The sequence below is a fragment of the Lytechinus variegatus genome, chromosome 10 (genome assembly GCF_018143015.1).
Source record: "Lytechinus variegatus isolate NC3 chromosome 10, Lvar_3.0, whole genome shotgun sequence".
NCBI lineage: Eukaryota > Metazoa > Echinodermata > Echinoidea > Temnopleuroida > Toxopneustidae > Lytechinus > Lytechinus variegatus.
In genome coordinates, this window is record NC_054749.1 from 23,052,037 (window position 1) to 23,064,883 (window position 12,847).

At 36.2% G+C, this 12,847-nt stretch overlaps 1 protein-coding gene across 3 annotated transcripts in view; it reads left to right on the forward strand.

Annotated features, from left to right (window-relative positions):
* The first annotated feature begins 2,893 nt into the window (after positions 1 to 2,893).
* The window catches only part of LOC121422288 (fatty acid synthase-like), a 29,172-nt gene continuing 19,218 nt past the window's right edge, over positions 2,894 to 12,847 (forward strand). The window contains exons 1-6 of one of the 3 annotated variants that reach the window (XM_041617223.1): positions 2,894 to 3,127; positions 8,315 to 8,480; positions 9,291 to 9,443; positions 10,156 to 10,329; positions 11,814 to 12,014; positions 12,417 to 12,539. In XM_041617223.1, coding sequence (XP_041473157.1) covers positions 8,339 to 8,480; positions 9,291 to 9,443; positions 10,156 to 10,329; positions 11,814 to 12,014; positions 12,417 to 12,539 — 793 coding nt within the window. In that variant the 5' untranslated portion in view covers positions 2,894 to 3,127; positions 8,315 to 8,338. Of the gene's footprint in view, positions 3,128 to 6,003; positions 6,100 to 6,348; positions 6,427 to 8,314; positions 8,481 to 9,290; positions 9,444 to 10,155; positions 10,330 to 11,813; positions 12,015 to 12,416; positions 12,540 to 12,847 lie in introns of those variants that run through there. The other 2 variants (XM_041617225.1, XM_041617224.1) reach the window with 2 other exon arrangements.

A 12,847-nucleotide genomic window follows, 5' to 3' on the forward strand; every position in this document is an offset into this window, starting at 1 on the left:
ATAAAATTATGAGAAAAAAATCTTCTTCTGTAATATAACAAAACATAATTATAATATATAATTTCTTCTTTCCCAATACGTTTCTCTTCCTTCCTCCCTCTTTTTCTCCTTTCCCCCTCTTTTTCTCCTCCCCCTTTTTTATTGCCAGCCGATGGGGGGGGGGGGCACGTGCCCCCATGCCCCCCCGTAGTTACGCCACAATTTCATGGGATATGTCAGAGAGATACAAAATTTTATTTACTCTCATTATTTTTGTTAGGGCTAAAATATGATTAAAATGTTTGAATAGAGGAGGCTTGAATCCCCTCATCTTTATAAAAAAAATATAGAATTCAAACTTCAAAGGATAAGAATTTCTGGTAAACCATTAGATCAATGTCTTCATGCACATGAAAGAACATGCAAGCGATAAAGAAAAGATATTTCTGTCTATTGAGATTTTTTCTTTCTTCCAATATTGACATAGACAGAGGAACACGTTTGAAAATGTGCTTTCTTGATAAAGACCCGATACGTTTTGAACAACAGATTATAAAGGAGGCAATCAGCGAATGTATTCATTGGTTAGAAATGACGTCATAAACATGGTTTCACGAGATGCAGGCATGATTCCATGTCAGGTGTGTAGCAATGAACAATGATGAAGAAAATGTGTATGCCTATTAGTATTACAGCATGATGAATTAACATTGGTTTTTCGTATATATATATATATGAATTGTAATAGATCTCAAGGAGCAAGTTCTCTTATTCTGTCAGAGAGATGTCAAAATATTAGACTTTTATTTGTCAAGGGTCCATTGCCCCCGTCGCTCGATCACTGGTAGAATCCCAAAGGCTTCGAAAGGCAATCAAGGCTTTCCAAATAGATTTAATTTTGAAAGATAAAATGGTTACGAAAATATAAAAAATTTGTAAAAAAATTTACAGGACCATTTGCTTATTAATTTAGGTTTTGGTGTATTTTCCTCGCTTGCTACGCTCTCCCTTCAATTAAGGACACTGAAGAAAACGGACTAGGGAATCATGGTATACAAAATATATTGTAGCTAATTCGTATCATGAAATAGCAACCAAATTTACTAAATACGTTGCATTTTTTTCTTTCTTCGCTCGCTCGTGCACTCAATGTCAACAAAATATAACATATAGCTTTCAGTTTCGGAAAGTAAACAAATTTGGTAACCGAGATGACCAAATTTTAAGAAATTATGATTTACCTCATGAGAAGGGTATCTTTCTCCTCTCATTTCGCTCGATGGCTTGTAAAATATATGCCAATTTATGTACAGTTAACTCCCTGGTACTAATACTGATTACGTTATACGAAAATTACTTATTAAGCAGAGAATGCGCAGTGGCATACAGATGGAGGGCTTGGGGACACCCCTCCCCCCAAAAAAGTAATCACGACCAAGGAAAAAGGGAGAGGAGGGTGAAATATGATATTACTATCTAAATATTATGTAAAACCTATCCTAAAATTAGATTTTTGCAATAAAAAGGTCGAAATTTTTGCTCGCTCCCGGGGCTCGCTCTCAACATTCTACTGTCCGGTACGCCATTATATAGCCCCCTCAAATTAATTTTGGCTCATTACGCCACTGAAAACATGAGTCGATTGAGCTCTCAGCTCTTTCATGATGTGGTACTTAGAATTATATAGAGGCTTGGCATTCGAGTACGATAGTGAACTTTTCCATTTTGGATGATTTGTATTCAACCGCATTACCAAGGCGCGGGCCATGGCGTTTATTTGAACGACCAGGAATTCTACAACTGACATATGTTATGTTAAAGGGGAAGATCACCCTGACGAAAACTTTGTTGTAAAAAAGCAGAAAAAAAATAATAAAAAATATTGGTGAAGGTTTGAGAAAACATCATTGAAGATTAAGACAGTTATTGGAATGTCAAGTTTTTGATTTGTGACGTCATAAACCAGCAGTTGTCCCGTATGTTATTTAGTATAAAATGCATAAATTCGATTGTTTAATAGTTAGTGATGACTTATTTTTGTATTTCCTTTTTTAGGAGCGGATATGAAATTCTTTTTGTATTGATATATTGAAGGTACAATAACAAACCTTTTTTTCACTTTTCTGAGAAAATGACATTTCATTGATTCTTTTAATTATCATACGATCTGTAGGAAAGCTGCTAGCATATAGCGTCACAAATCAAATAATTCAAATTATAATAACTTTTGTATTTTTCGATGGATATTCTTAATTTTTTTGCTAATATGTTTCTGCTATTTTTACAATAAACTTTTCATCGGGGTGAACTTCCCCTTTAAAATGGAATGTGAATACATGCATATCATTTAGGCACCCCAGGTCAGTCTTTCCTCGGTCCACGCTCCCACATCATGCTTCGATTATAAAGAAAAAAAATTGCCATGTAACATTTCTAACATTCGAAACACAGACCCGATAACAGAATTGTTGCTCGGTGGGCTAAATATATAAAAAGCGAGATGATTAGAACATGCATGCAAGCTTTCTTCAAGTGAAGCATGATTCCACAACGCTGATCCCTTACAGTTTCTATTGTTTCCAACATCCTTCCTGATTAGAGCTTGCCTGGTGAGGCGATGTCAACAAACTTTTTAGTTTACGTATGCAAATTAGATGGGCGACGTCGGTATACAGTGCGATGATTGGTCAATGAGAATGGCGAGGCCACGCGCACGTGTGAGCAATGTGGATGTTTTCAGGGTCAAAACGGGTCACACCGGCAACGTTATCGTGCGATGCCGGTTGCTCAGACGAATGCAAAGCAGGAGAGTTAGCGAAACAGATGATGGCAGACAATGGAGCCGGCAATGCAGGGAGGGGGGGGGGGGGGGGGAGGGGAGGGTGACGTGGAATTATTAATCAACTTCTGAGATTTTGACAGAGCTATAAATGTTGGGTGTGGGCTTCGTCTCAGCTCACATCTCTTTAGAACGGTAGGCCCAACGAAAAGGTGAGAAGATAGGATCAAAATATCTATCGACGAAATTTACGATGTTTCGTGTTTTATGATCTCTTCTCGGTATATGACATCATCTTCTACTAATCAATTTTGTCGACAAGAAAAGGGAAAGCCGTGCTTCTTCTGATCTACCTTCTGCTCCTTCCCGGTAAGAATTTAATTGTCATAGCCATAGACACTTTATTTCTAACTCTTGTTTTAATTATTACTTTGTTTGAGTGGCCTGTTATCTGTTACACGGCATAGGGATATTTTTAATTCTAATGTATAGAATCCAGTATAAAATGCTTAGAATCACTGGAGGTTGTTAACCAAAAAGACTAGGTGAAAAGAGCAAAGAAAGATAGGCAAGGGAGAGAGAGGGGGGCCTGTAGCGAGCAGGTGCTAGAGTTAATAAGCTTATAGCCGGGTGATGAGGTTTGGTATGCCTATATATATATATGAATCACTTTCATGGTTTATTTTTAATCTAGTTCAGTTTAATCTCTCCATTTTCATAAGATCTTTGTTGTTTTCTGCACTGTTTTTTCCTTCTTCGTCTCGAATAGCTCAGATATTAGAGGAATTCCAGCGAAAAATATCGCCGGAAAATCGATATTTTCTTGATTCTTCTTTTTTTAAGTAAAGGGTATACCACGCTTGTTATATATTTCATCTTTAAGTTTCACAGCATTTTCGATTTCAGTTTTTACCTTCCGATTCTAGCCTCATTATGTATCACCGTTTCCCGCTTTAAGATAATCACTGAACAACACGAGATAATGAGAAATGATTTAAGGCCACTCATTTTCTTTTCCAATTTTACCAAGAAATTTTATTGGCATGGATACATATTATTAATGCATTTCACCTACATGTTTATAAATGCCAGATAATGAATGGAAATGCCTCTATCGTCTACGACCTACGACTTTATTGTTTTTGAAAAAGAAAAGAAATTACTCATCTGTGATTTTGCATCATTAAATCGCACGACAAACCGATGTTTACAGTGCGATCGCAATTGACCAATCACGACGCGCTATTCTGACACACCTCCATAGCTTCACAGGATGGTGAGATATTAACCAATGAAATCTCCCCATTCTGACACACCTCCGCTGCATGCTCCGAACAGCTGATCAACTTGTAAATCCGCTAACTCCACGCATCCGGACCTAAGCTGTTCTGTTGACGCTCGACACTCTGGAATGGCATACAAGAATATTATACATCCACGGTTTTTACTCATCGATTTATTTCGTAAACTGTTAGGCAAATCCCACCCAAATCGGCTTAGGAATTTATTTAGTACTTTACTTTACCCATTTATTTCCGAACGAAAATGACGTGTGCAAACCTGCAAACCTGCAACACTAACTTTCTATAGGAATTCATTTTTAGGAGGGGGCACCAATTTTCAGTAAATTTTGAGATTATTCACTTTCAGCTTCAAGGAAATGAGATGGTTATTTGATAAGTTATTCCCAATATGTTATTGATAAATAAAACAAACTAAATTATAAAGAAACTACGTGTCACCAAAATGCGATGTAAAATAAAAAGTTACATTTTCATACAATCTACATCCTTATGTAATTGTAAGATATGATGACTGCACTCATTCATTGTTCATTAGAAATTTTGTTACATCCATTATGTAAAATGATCAAATTTTCCATAAATTTAATCAAAAAAAAGTTCACGTACTGAAAAAAATATGGACGAAACTATGCTTTTATACTATGTGATGATTTATGGAAGGGATAGGGAAGAAAATGGAATAAAATGTGCTGTATATATATATATATATATAGCCTGAAGCACTTAAAAATGTTATATTGAAACAAAATGAAATTTATAGCAAAATTAAGTTCCTTAGCAAGTATTAGAAGGAATCCAAAAACAGATTTATTGAAGTAAAGTACATGCCTTTTCAAAGTCGAATTAGTCGCCCAAATGTTTGCCTCATTGGACAAGGGAAATATCTTTATCTTCCTCGGGATCTCCCTTTATGCTTTAGAGGACATTAAATTCAAGAAAAACACCAATTTGCTATTCGGAAATTTTGTGATTTCTTACCGGCCTTGGTGGAAAAAACACTAATGATTTAGTGACAATCAAAGGCAAATTTGGTGATTAATTGAAAACTGAAGTGATACGAAACATAACAAACTGAAGGTACCCTGATCTTTGGCAAAATCTTATTTTCATGAAGAACATGCACAGCAAAAACTATGGTGTTAACCGGTGTACATAGAGGACCACACCAGTTATTTTACACCGGTGATAAATTGGTGGTTTTAGTTTTACACCTATGGGTGTTATTACAACACCTTTTGTTGTTACATTTACACTCTTTGGTGTTATGTTTAATTTCTTGGGTGTAATTTTAACACCTCAGGGTGTGGTCCTCTATTAACACCAGTTGGTGTCAGTTTTAACACCATAGTTTTTACAGTGCATGAATGGACCCTACCATCAACAGGAACAGACTATATCACCAAGTAATAAACCGCAGAGTATGTGAAATTTTAGTCACTCTATGGGGGGGGGGGGAGTCGAGACGACCATAGGCTGCTGTGCCCCCAGGGCCCCACAAAAAAAAAAAAAAATCGAAATTCGATGGGGGTGGGGGGGGGGGGGCTTGGGGCCGTTGGCGCGCCTCCGGAATTGCCGCCACTGCACCAAACCATTCATATACATTACTGTGCAACTATAGGCTTTTAAATATTTGCCGGCCGGCTTAGGGCCATAACACCCCCAAAAGAAAGATATATTAATGAATAAATAAATAAATAAATACATAAATAAATACATGAATAAATAAATTAATTAATTAATAAATACATAAATAAATACATAAATGAATACATAAATAAATACTTGAAGTCATAAATAAATATTTAAGTTTATTAATTAACAAATGATTAAACAAATAAATAAATAAACAAATAAATAAATAAACAAATGAATAAATACCGGTATTTTGTGTTCGCAGCGCAGCGCGCGACCACATCAACAAACGACGAACGTATTTTATTAACAAAAATAACAGCAAGTGCCGATTTCCTCTTTCGAGATAATGTCCATTCGGCATAATAGAAGTGAGATTGCCTTTAACTATTTCAGCCATGATCGGTGAGCATGAAAATATTGCAAAATCAACTTTACATCAGGCATTTGTTGCAAAATCGCCCGCCAAATCGTCATGTCCAGAGCAGAGCAGGGGATTTTTGGGTATGCCAGCGGGAAGGGGGATTGTGTCCGGCCGTGTCTGCCGGCGGTCCTTGGTGTGTGATACGTCTGCGACGATACTCAGCAGGATCCATGCGTCTAACTTTGCGAGAGTGGTCTGTTCATCTTCCGTTGAGTACAGTCCTCTCTACAGAGTATAGTCGTACTCAGCTCAGTGTTTCCACTTTGAAGGAAATTACCCGAATTCCGGGAAATCCAGCCGTTTTCAAGGTAATTTCCGGGAAATGAAAAAATTCCAGGAAATTCCGGGAAATCCGAAAATTACAATGAAACAACAATTAAATATAGCAACTCTTAATATTCATGTTATATTTACATGATTTTAACCTCCATACGTAGCTCAAAATTTTGCGCTCCGCGCTCGCATTTCGTAATGGTGTTCCTATTTTTAGGGCGGGGACAAAAAAAATGCTAAATTCCCTGATTTTTGCCACCTGGAACAAATTTTACACTCATATTATTGCCCGATTTTCGTTAAAAATCAAACTTGAAAATTCCATGAAATTTATGAATTTCAGGAAAATTGGAATCCAATTTCGGGAAATTTATTTTGGAGCTGTGGAAACACTGGTCGTACTGTTGACATTGTTCAGTGGATGTCGGGTGTACCTCTGATGGTTTAGATTTTCTTAACTCAAGTACAAGCACTTTTTTTCATTCTCTTAAAAGAACAAGCAGGGGGGATCACAACCATTCACATGCAACCAACATGACCAATAACTGGCAAATTTCATTAACGTATAATTATTGGTTGATTTGGCATTTAGACTTTAGATCTATATTTCTACTTGGTAGAATTTGAGATTTACAGAAACTTTATGCTGACTCTCATTTTATTGAATGCTTATCGTAAAAACAGTTTGGTAAATATTGCAATCATATTCCAAAGATAGCGGCCTATAGGTAGAAAAACGGCAAACCTATGAATTGTGCAAACACTTGATCGTCTTGATTGAAGAGTGAGATTGCTTGTTTACATGTATCTTTTTTATTGACTTAACTGATTCATTGAACCTGCAATCATGCATTGCATATTCTACAAATCCTTTGTCTGGGGTCTGTATACTGTTTCACCTATGTTGCAAAGGGCACATTTTGAGACAAAACAGAAGAAAAACAATCCTGCTTATCTTGACTTGAGTATTTACACTATTTACAATACCATTATGTGCCAAATGTACCATTACCAAATGTTAATATTTTTTCATCTGTTGAGATAATGAAATGTGTCAATGATTTTATTGTCATATTAAATGCAAGATAAAAATAACATGAACAATACAATGATGTTGTATTTGTATTAATCATTAAGATAGAATGTTTAAATGAGATAAAAAACAGTTATTGGTATAAGGCCAGATGACAACCTTTAAGGCCACATATTGTCGGCTTCAAGTGAACTTGATAGTGGTTCAAGCAGCCTTGCCCTTACTGGCGTACAGATGGGGGGCTTGGCGGGCAAGAGAAAAAATAAAATAAATAAATATACAAAAAAAATCATGACCAAGGAGAAAAAGAGAAGGAAAGAGAGAAGGGTGAAATATGTTAATATTTTCTGAATATTGTAACAGTATGTCAAATCTATAGATCTCAATATTGGATTTTTAAAAAAGAAAATGTCGAGATTTTTGCTTGCTCGCTTCACTCGCTCGCAACTTTAAAAAAAATGACGAGATATGCAATATCTAGCCCCCTCGAAATTTTTAGCTCGTTATGCCACTGCTTGCCCATCCAAACTGTGGACCCCTTTTCATAAACATTACAATAATTGTCACTTCTGTAACAATGATATTTATTTTGGGATTCTTATTATTGGGCATCATTTGTTACCATGGTAGTTATTGGTGTTCATTTTGGCTTGAATATAGATGACTCTGTCTTTGACTTGCGTGGGTTCCTGAAACTTTCTACTTCAACATTCCTTTCTTTTCTATTCTTTTTTTTGCTCACTCAACCCCCCCCCCATCCCATGTTTCAATTCTTTGTTCTCTTTCTTTCTGGATGCTCTGCTCTTTATATCAATATGAATATTCATGAATATTCAACAGGTACGTTATGTCACAATATCTAAAATACATATTTTCTACAATTCTTACAGAAGTAAAAAGTTCCTGTCTCTACCATGGGAGTTATCGACGAAGACGACATCGTCGTCAGCGGCATATCCGGACGTCTCCCGGAGTCGGATAACCTAGAGGAATTCTGGGAGCATCTCATGAACAAGGACAACCTTGTGACAATTGATGACAGAAGATGGGAACCAGGTAATTACTGAATAGCATTTGAATCAACTTTGAGGATTTATTCTCATTGTTAACCACAGGGTCATCTTTTATAAAGCTTGGTTTTCAGTGGGAAGTGACTGGTTAATCCTGTAAGCTACACAAATGCTGCAGTCTGATAGGCTAATAATAGTAAGTTTTTTTAAAGCTTTGTGAAACAGTGCCGATTGTCATGAAAATAAACCTAAAAAAATCAATTAAATAAAAATAAAACTCAACTTGAGATTAACATCTTCTAAATACTAAGATAATGGTAAAAATCAGTCTATTGCTAGGAGATCATTCACAACTTAAAAAAGACAATACCTCCTTCTGTCCAATGGATTTAAATGAAATCATACTTCTTGGACTTCTTCTCTGGAAAAGTTTTCTTGGTTTTCGTCCTGTTCAGTGAAGGCAGATTGCTCCAATTATCCAGTGTAATATTTGCATAATGTGTAGTCAGACTTGCATGATATAATTAAAATGTTACAGAAACTCAATCTCAAGACCCAATCTTTTTTATTTTATCTTTGTAACTTTTCGGTAACTTCTGAAAATATCCATGGCAGAGAAGAATAGTTTGCTGTAGAGATTTCATGGTGTACCCGTAAAACCTCTAAACTATTTGTAACTTTTAGTTAAAAGATGACTGCAAAAATGTCATTGCTTCAGGAATTTGAATAAAAATAGATAAAGTATAACAATCTTTCCCTAGAGATAGTAGCAAGTTAGCCTCAAAGCTTTTTAATTTTCCTTTGAAAAATCGGTAACGCCCTGGTAAAGTCATGTGATTCCTGTATCTTTTCTTAGGATTGTTTGGGCTGCCACCTCGCAATGGAAAGCTGAAGGATCTATCCCGCTTCGATGCCACCTACTTTGGAGTTCACGCCAAACAAGCTAACACCATGGATCCTCAACTAAGGATCCTCCTGGAGGTTGCCTATGAGGCCATTGTAGATGGAGGTAAGTTACTTGATGGATGTTTCATGAAGCTGTTTGTAAGTTTCGAGCGATGTGACATACGACTGATGTTCGTTTGTTGAGGGAATTATGTGCACTAAATTTCCCTTGGTGATTATTTAGGGTCACCAGTTGTCCTTAAAGTCGCTTGTACCTTATGAACAGCTTTGTGAAGCTCCCACCTACTTATCTTGTCTAAGTCACTATTCAAGGGGATGGAATTCACGAAGGAGGCTTTAAATCTGTGATCTGAAGTCATGCCTTCTGCAGAGTACATATACATTCATGATTCATTACATTTGTTTTAGGGCATATATAATGAAGAATCCAATGCTTGAATTGAGAAAGAATACAATTTCCTTGATTATATTTTCTTTATTAAGTTATGTATCTTATTGGATGTATCCTTATATTTTATTATCTAAGTTATTGCATTGATTGATCTGTTATCAAGTGCTCTTGATTATTCATTCGAAATATAAGAGTGATGATGATGGTGATGATGATGATGAGGATGATGATGATGATGATGATGAGGATGAGGATGATGATGACAAGGATGATAATGATGGTAGTGTTGATGATGTTAGTTATTTTCATAATCCTTATTTTGATTTGGCAATTATGATTGCAGGAGTGATTCTGAGGGTGAATGTTTATAATGTTTCACTTATATCCAGAGGCAATACTTCAATATATTTTTCATTCAATCAAGGTATTGATCCGCAGTCTATACGTGGGACCAAGACCGGTGTCTACATTGGTTGCAGTGTGGCGGATGCATCCGAGGCTTTTGGTAGTGATGCCGACACTTTGGTGGGCTACAGTGTTACTGGTACTAACCGAGCCATGCTGGCTAACAGGATGTCATATTCCTTTGATTTCAGAGGTATGCAATTTACAATGCTACTTTTTGTGACCTGCCACCCAAAAACCATGAATAAATCAACCAAAATGAATTTTTAGATTTTCATTGGAATTAAAGGAGAAGTTCACCCTGACAAAAAGTCTATTGTAAAAATAGCAGAAAAAATAATAAAAAATATTGCCGAAGGTTTGAGAAAAATTCATCATGTAATTAAAATGTTATTAGAATTTCAATTATTTGATTTGTGACGTCATATGCGAGCAGCACTCCTACATAGCAAATGGTAAAATATCAATAAAATGTCATTTTCTCAAAAAATTGAAAATGGTTTTCACTGTACCTTTTGTATATCAATAGACAAATCATTCACACCCGATCATGAATAGAAAACAAAATTAAGTCATCAGGAACCATACAACATTTGAAATTCATGCATTTGATAATACATAACACATGGAGCAGCTGCTCGTTTATGACGTCACAAATCAAAAACTTTGAGCTCTAATAACTTTCTTACTCTTTAACGGATTTTCCTCAAACCTTCACCAATATTTTTTACTATTTTCCTGCTATTTTTACAACAAAGTTTTCTTCAGGGTGAACTTCCCCTTTAAAAGAGCACATCCTAAGCTTTAAAATGATATACATGTATAACTTGTCAAAAGCAATCAGCAATCACTCATTACAAACAACTACTTGATTGAATAAAAATGAAATTCGCTGAGAGTTCCAAAGAAGGAGAAAGCCAGGTTTGAGGTCTGAGATTCACTTAAGAATGAGATGTGCACACGGTACAAATCTGGTCACATTTACTGATTCTACAACTTCTATTTTGATTGTTACTTTACTTTAATCCAACGATGCTTGTAGGGCTATGCCTCGTCATTGATCAAATGCTCCACAACAACAGTTAATCACTTCATTATGACATAACAAATTAAAATTTCTGTAGACACTTATCTCCAAGATTGCTTAAATAGAATAAACTAATTCAATAAATATACAAGAATATATATGAATTTAATGTGTTGGTAAAATCACCCATTTTTAAACATCTCTGGGAATTGTAAAATTGTAGTGTAGATCTTAATTGAAATCGTGTGGATAGGATAATGAACTATAAAGGTATTCAGTTGGCATTTTATATCAATGGTTGTGTTAAGTATTTCCTAGATCCCCACTACTGTGTACGTACTGCTTCAGGATTGTGGTCATTGTCCCTTCGTCAAATCAAAAGACCAATTTTGTTGAAAGATGCTAGAAATGAACTCTGCAAAGAGGATAGTGTTTCTGGAACTTGATCTTAATCGTTAAGACTCAACATACCTGAGGAGTATGGAGAGTCAACACCGGGGATGACGCGACTCTCAAGAGACACAAGTGGGTACATGTGCACAGAAATATGAGTCAAATTAATGCTACCTTACTTAAAGAGTTTTCCATCTTGTGCATTCATGATCTCTGCAAGTATCATGCAAATGTAATTTTTGTGTTTCTGTTGTCAGGTCCAAGTTACTCTGTGGACACAGCATGTTCATCAGGCTTCATGGCCCTGCACAATGCCATCCAGGACATGCGACGAGGGGACTGTGATGCAGCCATTGTAGGAGCTAGCAACCTCCTGGTAAAACCCCAGAGCTCTGTGCAGTTTCTTAAGCTTGGTGTCCTATCGCCAGATGGACAGTCCAAATCTTTTGACATTTCCGGTGAGTAATCGATTACCTTGACATATTGCATCCTATGATATCTTGTATAGATTATGTAATTATGTCCAATATAATTTTAGTGCTGTATGTCCAAATTAACACTTTGGAGGTTATGCTACATATGCCTATGGCTGTGAAGGATGCATGAGACTTACAAAAACCTTCTGATCCTTCTGAAGTTTTCACATGCAGGGCAGTAAGACTGCAAATTACCAGCATGCTGCTCTTGTGTGTGTGTCAAAGTGCCGCTCTGTACGTCTCTACCGTCATATTTTAGAATTGGGGTCTAATGAATTCCAACATCTGATCGTTCTTGGAAAAAATGTATTTCATAAGTTTCTGTTCATCAAATCAATATCATACATAATAATTTCTAAAATATCATCTGGCATATCATTACAGGCAATGGCTACTGTCGATCGGAAGGCATAGTGGCATTGTACATCACAAGGAAATCAGTTTGTAAGAGAGCATATGGAAGTCTGGTTCACTCTGGCACCAATACAGATGGATACAAAGAACAAGGTAGGTTTGAATTAGTTCTGTATTGGTTCTTGAATGGGACTGTCCTAGATTGTCAGTCACACAGTGGATGGCCCCTACTGGGCCCTAGTATGCTATTGAATTAAAGTCTTGTTTATATCACTGGTTGAGACCATAATAATGAATGTCACAGGTTTTACTTGTATAGACTTTCTGATGCAGACAGTGCAACTTTGTACACTCATGATGATGGGGTGGATGCTCTCCTAACTCTTAAAGGGACATGGATAGAAAAGTATATATAACTGGGAAGCTATGGCAGTATTGATTCATGCCAAATTGATATTGTT